This window comes from Chelonoidis abingdonii, chromosome 8 (genome assembly GCF_003597395.2).
Source record: "Chelonoidis abingdonii isolate Lonesome George chromosome 8, CheloAbing_2.0, whole genome shotgun sequence".
NCBI classification, from domain to species: domain Eukaryota; kingdom Metazoa; phylum Chordata; order Testudines; family Testudinidae; genus Chelonoidis; species Chelonoidis abingdonii.
In genome coordinates, this window is record NC_133776.1 from 36,916,457 (window position 1) to 36,934,726 (window position 18,270).

The 18,270-nt window shown below is 41.7% G+C and overlaps 1 protein-coding gene across 1 annotated transcript in view; it reads right to left on the reverse strand.

The window, feature by feature from the left end:
- The window catches only part of NYAP2 (neuronal tyrosine-phosphorylated phosphoinositide-3-kinase adaptor 2), a 183,563-nt gene that overhangs the window by 62,946 nt on the left and 102,347 nt on the right, over positions 1 to 18,270 (reverse strand). The window contains exon 4 of the mRNA XM_075068533.1: positions 3,981 to 5,078. Coding sequence (XP_074924634.1) covers positions 3,981 to 5,078 — 1,098 coding nt within the window. The remainder of the gene's footprint in view (positions 1 to 3,980; positions 5,079 to 18,270) is intronic.

The window sequence follows — 18,270 nt, forward strand, 5'->3', positions numbered from 1 at the left end:
ATGAGTGTAGATGCCCAAGCCCTAGGTTAACAAACCTAGGGGCTGCTAACTCTAGTTCTACTAGCTCTGGGCTTACACTGCAGTTTGGACATACCCTAAGAGACCTGGGAGGCTAGTGAGAGTAGGAGCTCATCAGCACTGCAGTGAACTACAGGATCACTACAGCCAACTTTCTGTGAGCACTTTTATGCCTACCAAGGAGGTTCCTTCCTCCTCTAAAGCTAAAATAAAACCCAACAATGCATCAAGATCGCCTCTGCACCTGTAGAGGCAACACTACCACGATGCACAGCATCCTCCCCTTTGGCTGAACTGCTGCAGTGGATCATGGAGATGCAGTTCAGCTGTGGAGTCCAGAGTGTAGAGTAAAAGGGACTTGAAGCATGTAAACTACAGCCCTGCAGCACTTCAGGCACATACAGTTTAATGTTGAGCCTACTTGAAATGAAATGAAACGTTTTGACATTTCCAAATTGAAATTTCTATTCATCCAATTTGGGATGAAAAGAAATGTCAAAATATCAGAATTTCCCACTGGATAGAAATTCCAATTTTTGACCATCTGTACGTATTTCTTATCTTACCCAGAAAAATAATTATTTTTAATGGCTATAAAATGAAACTTGAGATAAACCTATCGCAAAGGGATCTAAATGGGTGCAAATGCACATTCTTCCCTGAGCCAGCAACTTTCCTGAAATTGTCTTTCATGGGAGTTCTATTTGTGAAAAGATTGCATGGTCAAATTGTAACTAATGAGAGAATAATGCTGAGAGCTAGTAGTGCACAGCAAAGTAGTGTGTAAATCTACACTGCTCTAGCATGCTGAACACTAACTGCTTGTGTTGCCCCTGCTACCAGATATGAAAAGCTCTGAGGTACACTTTGACCTACTGCTGGTGCATTATGGTCCTTTTCATGCACCATAGCAGCATCCACATAGCTAGTTAATGTGCAGCACACAACAGCATTCTGGATTTACACCCCATCTTTCTGTGCGCTAACTCTCTATAGAGTTAGTACAGACAGTTACTCCAGAGATACTCTGAACTACAAAAAAACATGGAAAAAAGACCACTGGATAGACTCTGCCTTTGGCTATGTGTGCACAATTCCCACAGAAGTCAGCTGCAGTGGCAACCATGTAGCTGAGTTGACTTTGCTCCATAATTGCTATAGTACATTCCTACTACGCTCAGTTTGAATCCAAAATCCTGTATCATGCAAATTTTAAAACTTACATTTAGCAATGAGTACTTCAAATAAGTGAGAGAGGGCCAAATTGCATAGGTTTCAGTGAGAATCTTGCCTGAGACGTGCCCAGAATAAATATATATATTTTTTCAAACTACACATTCATTAGTTTCTGAGCTTTTATTTCATAAGATGGACACAACTTTCTCTTTTTTTTCTACTTCCATCAGGTTTCCAGAAATTTGTTCAGACTAAATTACATTAAACTGGCAAAAAGAAAAAAGGGCCCATGCTGGTTTGCCATATTTGCATTCGCTTTTCTCTTGTTCAAATAAATGTAGAGTATTATATCCTGATTCAAAACAGTGTGACAGCCTCAGGCTTTCCGCATGATTTGTATGAGTAAAATTTCTTAAGTACATCTGAAGACAAGTTTAGTCCACGTTGTCTTCCACTGTGTGTTATTATGCAATACAAAATGTGACAAAATTGGTCAGATTATGTGTTCAGACTCCACAATTTACTCTAAATGTGTTATTGTGATTTATTTTTTTTGTAGAATTACAGGAGAGATAATGCTCATCTTGTACTTGGTTACAAGTCATCCTACGGTGATTTCTATTGCTATAATATTTGAACACAAACCCTATTCTTGCTTATTGTGGTAATCCCAGGAGATTAAATCATACTGTAAATACCAGTTGAAGTAAAGCAGGATTAGACTGACAGTCTGTTTACTTCCTCTACACAGCAGCACTCCAGAGTCTTTTGCTGTTAGCTTCACTACATAACATGGATGGTGTTTGTCCTTAAATGAACCAAATTTGGCTTCTCTAATTCCTCTTCTTTTTCACTGCTAATGGCCAATAACAAGCACTTTCTCCTCCTTTGGAAGGAAAAACAAAATGCTCCTAGGGCAGCCAATAAGAAAGCTGCTTCTTGTGGAGATTTTGAGGGCAAGTTATGCTTTAAATTCATATCTGAAAAGCCCCTTGATAGTCTACAGTCAATTTCAGTCAAGTGGAATATAGAGAACTTCTTTTGGGGGTCAGCCGGGGTGCTGGAACAATTTGTATAGTGGGAGTGCTGAGAGACATCAAACCAAACTGTAAACCCTGTCCGTAATGGAAACCACTTCAAACTGAGGGGTGCTGCAGCACCTCTGCCCCCCTCTCCCTTAACTCCTAGTTCCAGCACCTATGGGGTCATCTGTGAAATGGCAGCATAAAGAGATCCTGAACTTTCAGTATCGGGAACTGACACATTCACTGTGAGAATTTCTCAGGGTTCTAAGGTCAGCTCTCTTATGCACACTGACAAAGAAAGAACCTTAGAATTTATTCATTCTCTGGATGGTGCTGGATTTCTGTTTGCTTATTAACAAGCAATAATGTTTATTGCCAGTTTTACTCCTCCACTGTTTCTCTACCACTTCACTTTAATTATTCCTAAATGTTGTAACATGCTTCACATTTGTCCCTTATTACAAGAACCTTCTCATTCTAGACCCAAATTTGCTTCCATCCCACACACAAATCTGGTGTTATTGTATTTTTATTACTGTAATTATTTGTGGCAAAACTACTGAATCATGGAACTAAGCTTTCATACAATGCATTTATGTCTGCAAGCTGGCAAACTATCGTAGGTGGATCAGGCTAATTTTTGCACTGACATACTCTATGTATCCTACTGAGCCTAATTTCCTTCTCACTGCCACGGTTTAAAATCCATAGGCTTCAAAGGAGTTACTCCTGATATACACTAATATACATGAGAAGAGAATTCGTCCCAAGGGGAGACGTAAAACTGCTGTAAGCGACAGGAGAATCAAGTGCTGACTTCAGGGGGATACAGAGATTATAAATCAGTTCAGAAAATGCCCAATCTCTCTACAAAACTTTGGTAGCCTGAAGACATCCTAACTACCATCACTTATCAGGATGAAAGCCAGCATAGAATTTGGCACTTTTTTTGTTACATCTCTGCCAAAAAGGTATAATATATGATTAGTACAAACATACAATAGACAGCTACAAAATCAGTTATTCTCAAATAAAAGTATCTGAACTATTCAGGCTTCAAGATATCAAACTCATAAATTATATCAAGCTCACTGACTTTGCTCATCTATAAAAGCTTAGGGCCAAACACTGTCTTTGGTTTCACTGACTTTGAAGGATTTGGGAACATACTAATATCTGTGCCAAGTTTACCCTTATGGACGTTCATCTCTTGGTAATTTCAGTTAGAGTTACACCTTGTGTAGTTTTAAGGTCAGAATGCTGCAAGATGCTGAGTATCCTCAAAGCTAATGGGAGCTATGTGTGAGACTGCTCGCCAGGAAACAAAGGTGTGGGATTCTTTTGTTGAAAACAACTAGGATATTTATCATGTTCTAACATTATTTAAGTATTTATGGGCCTGAGTCCATGAGGTCTGAAATCACACGGAATTCATGGCACTTCAATGGCACTGCACAGAACTCAGCACTACTACAGAGACCTTTAAGACCTTGCACGGATTGGGCCTTAAATGTCTTACAGTTCTCTTTTGCAAGCCTTCATAATACAGTACAAATAGCTTTGAAACCTTGATATATAAAATAAAAACATGAAATATAGAAGCAGTTTTTGTCAGTAATCAACTTTCCTCTGGAAAGGAATAGACATATATAATTCATGTTGCTGAGTTATATGGTTATTTGCACAGTTCTGATTTAATAAAATATGACAAGAGTTATAATGATGTAGATGAGATAGTTAAATAGTGTATTGAAAACTTACTCTCTGCAGGCTCTTTAGATCTTCTGCCACTGGACGACTTCCTCAGTAAACTTCGTCCTGAGGTAAAGAGGCTGGTTAGTTCCTCTAAAGGACTGGTCGGTGTTCTAGAACGTGAACCACTTTGTGATGATGACCCGTAGGTATTGACCGAGGCATTTACCATCTTTCCCCCTTCTTGCAACGTGTTTCTGGCTGTAGATTGAGGCACTGATGGAGAACTTCTTGAGAGACTTCCTGAATGTACAGAGTCATAAGGTGGAGGTCTTTTGAGGCTTAAGGGGGTAAGAGACCTACCCATACTGACAGGAGAGGGTGAGGCAGAGTGACTTTTAGGGTAGCCATGCGGAGACTGTGTTCTGTATAAGGTAGAAGGATGAGGAGGTGAGGAGGAGTGCCCAGGAGTAGTAGTTCCATGAGATACTGTCTGGTCTTTCTCCAGTTTTTGATGGCCCGGTGTATGAGGTGGCAGTGAAGATGGAGAAGCTCCAGCTTGTTGTTTGATGTAAGACACATTTTCTAATACAGGAAGCTTTGTGACTTCCAGTGGAGTTAGAGGAGACTCATCAGAATTTGGGGAACACTGCACTGGTGCTGGTGGGAACACCAGTAGTGGAGGTCTATGAGAAAGTAGATTTGGAAATGGTGGGGGGATATCACAAAGCAAGCCCTTGGGAGTAGATGGCACTGAGGACTTGGTGAATTCTAGGTCAGGCACTGTGGGAGTAGCACACTGAGAAGAACAACTGTGATGGTCATATTCACATGAACACTTTGAATCTTGGCCTACATCATCAAATATAGGGTATTTCATCTCCTCATAGACTGCTTCACTTTGGTCATCCTCATCTTTCTTGAAGTCTCTTAGTATATTCCCAACCATTTCAATATAAACAGGCTCTTCTTCTTCTGTGTCTGGGGCAGGACTGCTGACTTGCGATAAAGAGGCATCGCTAGTGAGTGTTGTCTTCATGGGGCCATGCTTTTTGATGTATGTTTCATCAAATGATGTGCTTAGCTGAGTGTTTGGATTTCGTTTAGGCTTAGGAGGAGGGATCTTCTTGGTATATTCATCACTGTGAGGTCTTGGTTTGGCCGATGCTGAAAACAGAATGTAATATAAATTCATCAAAAATATTTAAATTTCTTTGGACACAGAATTTCTTACACTGTTATAATTCTAGGATGGATTTCTGGAGCCTGATTCACTTAGAAATACTCCAGTTACTCTAGTGCAGGGGTAGGCAACCTATGGCATGTGTGCCAAAGGCGGCACGCAAGCTGATTTTCAGTGGCACTCACACTGCCCTGGGGGTTATGCATTTTATTTTAATTTTAAATGAAGTTTCTTAAACATTTTAAAAACCTTATTTACATTACATAAAACAATAGTTTAGTTATATATTATAGACTTAGAGAAAGAGACCTTCTAAAAATGTTAAAATGTATTACTCGCATGTGAAACCTTAAATTAGAATGAATAAATGAAGACTTGGCACACCACTTCTGAAAGGCTGCCGAGTCCTGCTCTAGTGCAACCCAGTTGAAAATAATGACCCATTCAAAACACTCCCTTCCCTTTCCCAACTCTGTTAGGGTGCGCCACAATTATATTCTTAGTGTCACTTCTTCCTTTCACAAGGGCTGCCCTCTCTCAGGCACTTTGGACAGGGAACTTTTCATATTTAAATATTACTCTACTGGAATATCACTATGGTTTATAAAAACCCTAGCGATAACAGTTGTACCTAGGAATGAACTTCTTATGAACATAAAAGAACGTTTAAAACCCCAGACAATCACGCTGGAGTGACAGAGGTATAACACTAGAGTAACAAAGTGATGAATCAAGACTCCTATATTTATAAGGCCATTCTGTAGAGGGTGTAACAATTGCATGTTTACTCCTACTGATGAAGTATATTTGTACTTACTGCAATGTAAATACTGTAATACTTATCTTCAAAATAATTCTAATGAATCATTTTGATTTCATGTTGCAAGATGCCAAGACTTCAATGGAAGCTGAGTGGACTCAGCACCTCAAATGATTTGAACCTTTTGAATAGTTTAAATCTGGAAACAATTTATAAATCTGTGTTTGAAATTACCAGTTGAAACATTACAATGAAATTCATTTGATATGAGAGATCAAGGATTTCATAGAAACTATCCTCTACAGTTACAACAAGAAACACACAGAAAATTACATTAGGTAAATATAAATATCTCATTAAAGGTTGGGGTTAAGTCAGTTTATCCTCTTAAATGGACTTAGCCAACTCACTTGCAAGAAAAATCAGCAAGGATCCTAGCCCTTACCTCTATTCTTGTAGAAAAAATATTTCCCCTATGTTGAAAACCCTGATACCTTATTGATGTATCCCACAGCTCTAAATGCCCTAAATCATAGCTCAGTTTAACATGCCAATCTTCCAGAATGTTACTTATACTGTATTTCTCTGTGATGCCAACCCTACACTTAGAGAATTTTCCAAGTACCTTCTGCTGACCCATCAGAAAACATCTAGTGAGTTTCTAACGTTAAACCAACCAGGCAGCACTTGTGGACTTAAAGGACCCCTTCTAGAAGCTCAGCCTCAAATTCACCACTAAAGTCAGCAACAGTACATTGTTCTGCCAGCTGGAAGACCATAATTTGACAGTCTGCTTATGATCCCAGCTCTGGGGTAGGAGAGGTTAGCAGTATGGCCTATGTTTGAACTGTTTTGTTTAGGGGGGAAGGATTCTAGCATACTATTATCGCTATTTTGTCATACTTGTGCTTTGATACATAAGATATCATTACTGCTCACTGCTAAGACAGTGCCCCATCAGCTACAAATAAACTATGATAATAAAGGTTGAGGTTAAATAGACTGCTCGTTCTGTTTAAGAATAAGTACTCTTAGATTTATATTGAGTGTTGAGACCACATTCATGCCAATACTATCTGCATAAGTATAATGGGTAAAAAGGATTTCTTCTGAGAGGGAGGGAGGAAATAGGAACTTAACCAGATTTTTAAAACCATAAAAGTTGCATTACAATATATTCAAATGTGTCAGAAGTAAAATTTACAGAAGAGCTAACATGAGTAATGCCTGGTCTACACTTAAAATTTAGGTCAACATAGCTACATTGGTCAGGGGTGTAAAAAATCCACATTGCTGACCAGTGTTGCTATACCAACCTAAACCCCAATGTCAACACAGCTAGTTCAATGAAAGAATGCTTCATTGACCTAGCTACCATGATACAGGGAGGCAGTATCCCTGTCTGTTTCTATAGGCTGCGTCTACACTGTGGGTTTATGCTAGCACAGCTACAGGGCCATCACTATGCCAGGATAGTTCCCATAGTGGAGGCATACACTTAGGAGGCTAACTCCCATCTCCAAAAGTCTCTTAGGGCAGGTTTCCACAGGGACACTTAAGAATTCACTAAAGGTGTGAATTTAGAATGCATCAGTTAAAGTGCATTAGCCCTTGTGGATGCTCTCATTTAGAAGTAAAGTGGCATTAGTTCAGTTTAGCTTACTCAGTAGAAGGGGGTAAGCTGGGGGGCACACAGAGCCTCTGGCATGAAGAAGGGCATGGAGATGTGTAGGGAGCGCCTGAATAGAGGGAAATGGGAAGGTGGCAAATGGGAAGTGTGAGTGGAGAGAATGGAGGAATGAAAAGAACCCCTGGTGGGTGCAGTGCTCTTGGCCTACACAAGCAGCAAGAACAACAAGGAGTCTGGTGGCACTTTAAAGACTAACAGATTTATTTGGGCTCCTTGTTGTTTTTGTGGATACAGACTAATGCAGCTACCCCCTGATACTTGACAAGCAGCAAGATGTATGACCCTCTAGTTAGCATAGAGGAGAATACAGACACTGGACAACATTTTCAGAGGTGACTTAGGACTTCAAAATTATTCAGGCACACCTATATTAATCGGGGAATGAAAAACAACACCCCTGATGGAATGCTTCAGTCAGCACAGTTACTGTCATTCAGGGAGGTGGTGTAGGCCGCATCTATACCAGGGGGCTGGCTGACGGCTATGCTGACATAAGCTCCATAGTGTAGTAGCCAGAGGCCAGATCTGCACTGAAAAGTTAGATCGACTTAGCTATGTTGCTCAGGAGTGTGAAAAATCCACACCCCGAGCAATATAGTGAAGCTGACCTAACCCCTGATGTAAACAGCACTAGGTTGATGGAAGAATTCTTCTATTGACCTAACTACCAGCTCTTGGAGAGGTAGATTTAACTACAGTGATGAGAGAAGCCCTCCTGCCACTATAGTGAGTGTCTACACTGAAGCACTACAGTGGTGCAGTCAAAGTCTTAGCAACTTGGAGCCTGACTCTCTAAGGGTATGTCTACACTACCTGCTGGATTGGCGGGCAGCAATTAATCCAGTGGGGGTCGATTTACTGTGTCTAGACTAGATGCGATAAATTGACCCCTGAGCGTTCTCCCATCAACTCATGTGCTTCACCACCGTGGGAGGGGAGTTGACAGGGGAGTGGCAGAAGTTGAGTCACCACAGTGAAGATACCTCAGTGAGTAGGTCTAAGTACATCGGCTTCAGCTGAAGTTTCATAACTTAGATTGATCCCCACCCCCCAGTGTAGACCAGGCTTAAGACTCCTAAAGGCACGTCTACACAGGGACACTCAGGAAAGTTACCCTAAATTGACTCAAGGTGTGAATTTAAAGTACATTATCTAGAGCAGTGATTCTCAAAGCTGGTCCACTGCTTGTTCAGGGAAAGCCCCTAGCAGGCCAGGTTGGTTTGCTTACCTGCTCCATCTGCAGGTGCAGCCGATCGTGGTTCCCACTGGCCGCGGTTCACTGCTCCAGGCCAATAGGGGCCGTGAGAAGCGGCGCGGGCCAAGGGATGTGCTGGCCGCCCTTCCCACAGCCCCCATTGGCCTCGAGCAGTGAACTGAGGCCAGTGGGAGCCACAATCGGCCGAACCTGTGGTTGTGGCAGGTAAACAAACTGGCCCGGCCCGCCAGAGGCTTTCCCTGAACAAGTGGTGGACTGGCTTTGAGAACCATTGATTTAGAGTACATTATACTCATGTGCTAATGCTCTCATTCAGCCGTAAAGGGGCCTCAGTTAGATTTAACTTAATTCACTTGTGATCCCTCCCTCTCCTATTTTATCCCCCCTGCCACTATCTGTCTACACCCCCCACCCACACACATATTCTTCTCCCTCATATCACTGTCCCCAGTCTCCTCATCCCTTCTTTCCCTCATTTCCCTATTCTTCACCATGGTAGGAGCTTTGTTTACCCCCACATTCCCTCTTCTATCACATGCCTGGGGCTATTTGTGCCCCATACTGTTCTTCCCACCATACCTGTGTCCCCTATTCTCTCTGCCAGAGATGCTGTGTGGCAGGGCTGCCCAGAGAGGGGAGCAAGTGGGGCAATTTGCCCCAGGCCCCAGGCCCCGCAGGGGCCTCCACGAGCATATAGTATTCTATAGTATTGCAACTTTCTTTTATGGAAGGGGCCCCCAAATTGCTTTGCCCAAGGCCCCCTGAATCCTATGGGCGGCCCTGCTGTGTGATCCCTCACAGATGGGAGGATGGGCAGAGCTGAGATGGAATGCTGAAAGTTGTTATTGCAACCCATTCTAGACAATTGCAAAGGTGCTTGAAGCTCCTGGATCTGCTAACTAGTTGCAAGGGACTCTGTGTGTCCCCCATTTCTCGCCTATCATTTTTCCAATTTTCACCAAAATCATTGAGTTCTTTCTGTCATTGATGCATAGAACTTTCCCTGTAACTTTGGAACTGATCCGATGTGGCATACAAAAGTTTTCACATTACAGACAAATAGACTGAGCTATCTAGAAAACAAAATTTCAGTTCTGTGAAAATGTTTGAATTTTTGGAACTTTATGACCTAAATTGGGACAAAAAGCTGAAACATAAACATTTTTTCAATATTTTGAAATCCTGCAATATTTTGTTTTGGACATACTGAAACATGTGTTTTATGAAATGAGATATGTCCCCTGGAATTTTCATGGGGAGTCAGCTGGACCTGGAGCCTGGATGGCAAGGCTGCCCCAGAGCAATGGACCCTGAAAGCCCCCAGCACTCACCAGGTGGGCTGCCAAGAAGGTGGGCAGGCAAGGAGTCTCGTAACGAGGCAGGATTCTGATGGAACCCTCCCTGTGTTCAGTAGACAGTTTATCAAAATCTAACCATTTCCACAAAACTTTTCTATTTGACAGACCTGTAAATTGTGACCAAACGATGTTTTGTTTAATGTTCCAACCAGCTCTAAGACAGAAATACAGGAATTCCATTGAGTTGTGGGGAAGGCCTTGCTTCTCTCCGAGACACACACACACACACATGCACACACACACACACACAGTCTTTTTGCAACTGACACATGATGCCCTTATCAACAGAAAGGTCAACTGACCCAACCCTGCTGTATAGGTGGAAGATAAATACCTATGGGGTGATTTTTTCCCCCCCAAGGTTATTTTTTTTCTCTACCATAGTTTAAATGAGTTAAGCAGGGGTTCTTTTAGTAGTAGAACAGCAACACATAATTTAGATGCTTTCCCCCACTCCCCAGCAATATGTAGGACTTTAAATATTTTATATTTATTTTTTTAATTTAGGAACTTACTATATATTACTTTTACCAGGAATATGTGGTACTATAAGACACAAGAGAAACTAATAAACTGGTGGGGGGGGGGGCGAGGAGAACAGCAGAGGCCTCTGGGTAAGAAAGGGAGCGGAGAAGCTACACACCTATATGGGGTGCAGTGTACTTTCATTCAATTGCAATGAAGTCAGACAGGTATTAAATTGAATTAACACCACAATGATTCAGGCTTATCATTATTATTAATTATTGTTAGTATTATTTTGTAAAGGCTTAGATTCTGGAGCACATTTCTGTAGCGAGAGATGAACTTTGTGGCAAAACCCACGGCTGCAGAATAATGAAATACCTATTTATAGACCACCACTCAAAGAATTTTAGATGAAACACAAGAATGCTGCAATTAAGAAAACTGTGCAACTGTAATGAAAGCCACAGACAATGTGTCTGCAAATTTATGTATAACCAACATTTGGCAGACATAGCTGTACACGAGAAGCTCTGCCAAGGTCCCATAGTTAATGAAAGCAGATTATTTGACAATCTCCGTGAGTGGAACAGGCAGCATTGTCTTAGTACTTGACATTTATCGAGCCAAGAAAGCCAAGAAAGCCTACTAGGAACACAATCTCCTATGAAAAGCAACCATGGCTGACACTTTGGTGATACATGCACACTGCAGTGTTGTCTGCTATAAGCATGGAATAATTAAATGCTTTTCAACATGGATTACTGTGCCTCTGGTCACTTGTTCTTACTAACCTGCTGTTAGTTCTTACTAACCTGCTGTTAGTGTCTAAGCACTAAACACCTGATGTAAAGCTCACTGACAGCAATGAAAAGATGCTCATAGACTTCAGTGGGCTTTGGATCAGGTCCTCATATCATGCTGTTAGGCGTCTTATTCTGACAGGCGCTGAGCACCCACAAATCTCACTGAAGTCAATCGGAGTGGTGGCTGCTCAGCACCTCAGCCAGTTGGGACCATCTCTAAACGTTCCAGCATTTGTTCATCTTCACATCATCTACGTGACAAAGTGGGAATTTTCTGCAATATTTTTATGAATCTTAAACATGCCTCAGTTTCCATCTGTACATGGCATTGCTAACCAGTGAGTGTAAAAGGACTAAGGCTGTTCCTGGAATAGCTTAGGAGATGGGAGGTGTGTGTCACCTTGTTGTCTGGGTGGGGAATGAAAAGGATCGTTAAAGAACTGGCTGAAGTTGGCTCAGATCTACAGAGGGTCCAGCACAGGGTGACCATGCATACCTTTTTGGCCGTGTCATAAACAGATAGTAGAAGTTAATAGAACAGAAGTACTTTATATCTCTTTTGACTGTAAAGGGTTAACAAGTTCAGTAAGCCTGGCTGTCACCTGAGCAGAGAACCAATCAGGGGACAGGATACTTTCAAATCTTGAGGGAGGGAAGTTTCTGTGTGTGCTGTTAGTTTTTGGGTTGATTGTTCACTCTGGGGGCTCAGAGGACCAGATGGTGCAACCAGGTTTCTCTCTAATCTCCTGATACAGGTTCTTATAGATTCCAAATAGTAAGTACTAGGTAGATGGCGAGTTAGGCTTATGTTTATTCTTTATTTGGCAAATGTGCATTTGGTGGAGGAGTTTAATTGTGTCTTTGGCCGGAAGGAGTTCAATTTGTTATTTTGTCTGAAAGGATTTAATTTTACTTGATGACTTAGGCTGGAGGTATTCCATGCCTATAGCTAAAAAACCCTGTACCTATACCATTTTAAATATTATAAAGATAATTTTACTGTTTTCTTTCTTTAATAAAAGTCTTCTTGTTTAAGAACCTGAATGTTTTTTTTATTCTTGTGAGACCCAGAGGACTGGTCTGGATTCACAGGGATTGGTGGGGAGAAAGGAGGAAGGGGGAGAGAAGAGGCTATTTCTCTCTGCTGATAGGATTACTTTCTCTCACGGGAGAGAATCTGTGGGAGGGGGAGAGAAGAAGGAGGGAGGAAGGTGAATTTTCCTCTCTGTTTTTAGATCAAGGAGTTTAAATCACAGTGATCTTCCAGGTAACGCAGCAGGGAAGCCTGGGAGAGGCAACAGTGGGGGGAGGGTTTACTTTCCTTGTGTTGAGATCCAGAGGGGGTCTGGGTCTTGGGGTCCCGGGCAGGTTGTGGAAGGACCAGTACCAGGCACTGTAATTCCTGGTTGGTGGCAGTGCTACAGGTTCTAAGCTGGTAATTGAGCTTAGAGGAATTCATGCTGGTACCCCATCTTTTGGACGCCAAGGTTCAGAGTGGGGAATTGTACCATGACAGGCCGGGACAGTCCTTTTTTAAGCCCTGTCCCAGCTGTCCTGATTTTTTTGGAAAAACTGGGCATTTTTCGCATTTGCTCTTACCAACTGATCATCAGTTAGCAGGAGCAAACAGGACAAATGCCCTGTTCTGAAAAAAAAAAGTGGCGTTGGAGCATGGAGGAACATACGAGGTGAGGGGGCAAATGGCAATGCTAGCTGTGTGTGAAAAGGAGAGCTCAGGATAGTGGCTCGGGCTAAGCCAGCCAAACACAGTTGGGTGGCAGGGGGGTCTTGGGTCAGCCCTGCATTCAGGGGATAGTGGAGAGCCTCAGGCCAGCCCCACGTGGGGCCAGGGGGAGAAGAGGAGTGTTTCGTGCCACCCCATGCAGTGTCCCATTTTCACTCCAGCAAGACAAAGAGATGCCGCAATGACTGGATACTCAACATCCAACTGCAGGAAACCCCAGCTGGGAGGACTTGGGAACTGAGCTGAAAAACAAGGTGTCAGGTGAGTGGAAGAAGGAGGCTTTTTGGAGGGACTCAGCAGCCCGACTGGAGGAGACAAAGAGAGAGTTAGCCAGAGATGGAGTCCCTCACAGCTTGGCTGGCCTATCAAGGCACTGTTTGATGGACTATATGGCTTAAGAGAGGGATTGCTGGTGCCGACTGCCCAGTCTTGGAGGCCACACGATTGCCTTGTGGAACTGTGTGGGTCCTTGGGGCCTGGCACACTAGAGGGGTCGCTCCCAGGAGACTGGTGACAGGCTGGGGCATAGACCAGACTCCATGACTCCATGACAGTCTCATCCTGTGTTCTTCTGATTTTTTTCACAGATACCTAGAATTGAAGACCTTCTAGTGTGACCTCCTATACACCACAAGCCCTTACATTTTGCCTAGTTACCACTGGATTGAGCCCAATAACTTGGTTTTGGCTAAAATATATCTTTCAGAAAAACATCCAGTCTTAATCTGAAGACATCAAAAGATGGAGAAACCACATCTTCCCTTGGCAACAGTTTGTTATAATGGCTAATCATCCTCAGTGTTAAAAATCTGTGCCTTATTTCCAGTTTGAATTTGTCTGGCTTCAGCTTTCAGCCATTGGTTCTTGTTATGCCTGTCTATACTAGCTTCCAGTAAATTACAAAGCCCTTTAGTACCCAGGATTCTCCCCATGAAGATAAGTCACCTCTCAATCTATTTTTGATAAGCTAAACAGATTGTGATCTTTATGTTTTGCCCTCTCCAGCCCTTGAATTATTTTTGTGGCTCTTTTCTGCACCCACTCCAATTTTTCCATCATCATTTTTTAAAATGTGGACACCAGAAATAGATGCAGCATTCTAGTGCTGGTCTCACCACTGCCACAGAGCAAAAATCATTTCCCTACTCCCACTCACTACTTCCCTGTTTAAACTCCCAAGGATTGCATGAGTCCTTTTTACCATAGCATCACACTAGGAGCTCATGTTGAGTTGCTTGTCCACTATGACCCCTAGATCCTTTTCAGAATCCCTGCTTTCCAGGATACTGTTACACCAACTTGTAAGCATGGCCTGCATGCCTTGTTCCTGGATGGATGATTTGTATTCGATGTATTAAAATTCAATTTTGATATATTAAGGTTTAGAAAAAAATTTACTAGGACTTTGTGGAGAACAGAAATTCTGTGTCAAGAAGGATTTTGAGATTTCAAAATTTGTTTTCATTCCAATTTTAGAAACAAGCCAGCAAGCTTTGGTGAAAACATGTTCAGGGGAAAAATTCTTTCAGGCCAATAAAAATATTTTATTTTGACAAAATAAAAGCCAAAACATTTTGGCTTTTTTATATTACTAGAAAATTTTAAAAAAATCAAGATGAAGTCATCTTGAAAGGAAAAAAACAAAGTTTTTAACTTCTGAAAAAATGTTAAAATGGAGCATTTCAACACTGTTGGAATCCCCCCCCCCCCCGTTTGTTCTCTGAAATAAAATTTTGGCAACATTGAGATGATTTTATGAAGCATTTTGATTTTGATGTAATTGCATTTTCCATCAGAAAATGATTCTAGGAATGTTTTTCTGACCAACTATTGCTTACAGTTAAAAATACTTAAGAAACTCTGAAAAAATAGAACAATTTTAGACTATCTGAAGCTACTGTTCCTGGTTATAACAGGATTACAAGGAACAATTTTGAGATGGAAGATTGAGTATTAAGTTTCTGGACTGTGTACTGTGACTGGATTGTAATACTGTTTCACAATCATCATACTACCATTTGCACGGCTAGTTGAAAAGAAAATACAACTTTGGTACATTGCTACCGAATCCTTCCCCAATCCCAGGATCAGAAAGCCCCAAATGCAGCAGAATCAGCATGATCCAACTGTGATATCAGCCTGGGGATTCTTTTTGCAGTCTTCTGCCTGCCATGGGTCCAATCTCCACAGGGGCTCGCATGACAGAAGGCAGAGGGCATGGTCAGTGAGAAAGTGTGAATTGCATAGATCTATTGGCCCACAAAGTCACATGAGGGGATTTGTACTGCACAACTGGTTTTCCTGCTCAGACCCTGTGGTCTCAGACATGGAGCAGCTCCAACTCCAGCAAGAGCAGGCTGGGACTAAGGATTCCATCCCTCTGTGCAAGGTGCACATTCCCTTAGTGGGCAACGTAAAATTGTGCCTCATTTTACCATAATGATTAATTTGTCAGTGTTATCTTTAGAAGGAGAGATGAATATATATGGTTACCATGCTCACGCCTAGGTTGTGCCTGTAAGAATTAGCTATGTATTGGGGTAGTGCAGAGCTGCACTGCCATTCCAGGGTAAGCTCGGGGAGGAATTGTACCTTAGGTGGTCCATATAGATAAAATGGATACAGTGCTGGTAGGCAGTCTTTGAAAGCCTAGCAGGAACTCTGAACTTGGCTGGGTGAGGGATGGTTTAGGAGTTGCTATGGTGATTCTGCTACAGCATCTGTGGAGTCCCAATTGCTCAGAGGATCCTACAAGAGCTGGATCTCCTAGCTTTAGTGCTGCTTTGTACTGTTGAAACAGGCCAAACCAGCCACAGCTGAGGATAGAAGCCACTGTGATCAGCTGCTAAACTTTAGAAATAAGCTAGAACTTCAGTGAATTTAAAACTACTTTGATATCAAATCTCCACATTGAATACAATTCTACCACCATTAGTAATACCTCTAATGACTGAATGAAGAAATATGACTAATAAACGAAGCTATAGAGGCAGTTGTGCTTTAGAAACAAGGAGCTTAAAATAGCCTGCTGGGCAGCCCTCCTGAATAAGCAGAGTCTGACATTTTTGAAATGAGATATTTGTAGCACAAAGGTTACGCATAGCTTTCAGACATGCCTAAATAATCTGCCTTTCACAGTTAATTTTGGAAATTCAGCCTGCTTCTTGTCATCCTAGCCTTTGGAAGTCTTTTTCTTCTTTAAGCAGAGGCTGAACTATGAAATCATGTTGTGGCATTTCTTTTCATTATTTGCTCAGTGTATGGAAAAAAGGACAATTTTTTAAATCAAATGAGTTTGTCATTTTCTATTGTGCCTTCACTGTTTACCAGATTTTGAGACCCACACGAAGTCAATGTACTGTGCAGTTCAGCCCACTGCATGAAGAAAATTGAGTACATGAAACAATTAAACTCCTACCTTTCAATGTTTAAAAGGTGCCACATCAAATGTAATTTTAAATCTGAATTTCTTTCTAAACAAAAGATTTCCAGCTGCTTAAACTACAAATTTAAATACGTTCTTCTTAAAAGACTATATTTGCTTAGCAATAGGAATTGCTCAGTCTATATTTGTGTCTCCCTTAGAAAGAACCCACAGAACAAAAGGCTATAGTATTCCTTTCATTGATATCCAGTAATTTCTGGGTTTTAACTGTAGATCACAGATTATTTTCTTCTGTTACTTACACCATTTAATCAAAGGAAATATGGCCCCAAAGCAGCAAATCAGTTATACACATATGTAAGTTTAAGCATTTGAGTAGCCCTATTGACTTCAGTGGGATGACTCCTGGTTAAAGTTACATGTGACTTTAAGTGCATTGCTGGATTGGGATCTACGTGTCTCTAATTGCATTTGTACTGTAGATGAATTTGGCAAGTAGAATTGAGAAAGCAGCATATTCCGATGGATAGTACAGTGAACTAGCGCTCAGGAGACGTAGTTTAAATTTCCAGCTCTGTCGCTGACCTGTTGTGTGATGTTGGGCAAGTCATTTAATTTCTCCATGCCTCTGTTTCCCTTACCGCTCTTTGTCTATTTAGACTGCAAGCTCTTTGGACCAGGGACTGTTCCTTATTTTGTGTTTATGCCATGCCTAGCACAATGGGCCCAAAATTTATTACTGTAATACAAATAGTAAAAAATAAAGAGGCTCGCACAACATGTATTGAGCTCTCGTTATGTTGAACATCCATCTTTTCCTCTCTGAAGAACTTGCTATAGCAAATGTTCTTGATCTGTTAACATCAATAAAACATATAAAGCTGTCTCTCGGCAGATAACCTGACCATCTAAACATCATCTTTGGGTAACACTAGGGAGCATATTTTTGTCACCAACCAAAGCTGGCTCTCAGAGTATTATTGTCCGTGAGGTTTTTTTTTTTGTTTTTTGTTTTTGTTTTTTTTACACACAGACCAGCTTTCAGTTTTCTAATAACAAGCTAATAAGAAAAAGTACAGAGAGGAAGGGACAACAGATTAAAGAGCACTCAGTGTAAAGGTCCTTCTAGCAGTAGTTGGTTTTGACAGAAATTTAATGTTGCTACATATATATTCCTCTCCCCCCCACTCACACCCCAAATAATTTATGTCCCTCCCTTACTAGACCATGTGTGGGTGGTTAAAGAATGACTCAGACAGTCAAGTGAGGGGACTGAAAGACTGCTTCATGAAATACCACTCTGATATCAATTAAGGTACGTTTATGCTGCTTGTGGCAGCAAGCTCCCAAGCCTGGATCAACAGATTCAGGTTTGTGCTATAGCACTTAAAATAGCTGTGTAGATGTTGTGGCTTGGGCAGGAGCTAGAGTGCTGAAGCATGGTGATGGGTTTCAGAGCCCAAGCCCCAATCTGAGCTGCACAAACAAAGCATTGTCCTCACAGCTGTTCTTAGCATGGTAACGTGAGCCCCTTAAACCCAAGTCTGTTGATCTGGGCTCGGAGGTTTGCTGCCACAGGCTGCCCCTGACTGTGGAGAGACACCCTCAGTGGCCTCAGGTGCTTTCAGGCTACATTTAAGGAAGCTTCTTCAAGAATATTTACATCCCAGATTTTGGTCATAATTCCCTTCACCTCTTTAAAGCCAAATACATTCATTTACACTAGTGTAAACCAATTGACTCAAAAGGAGA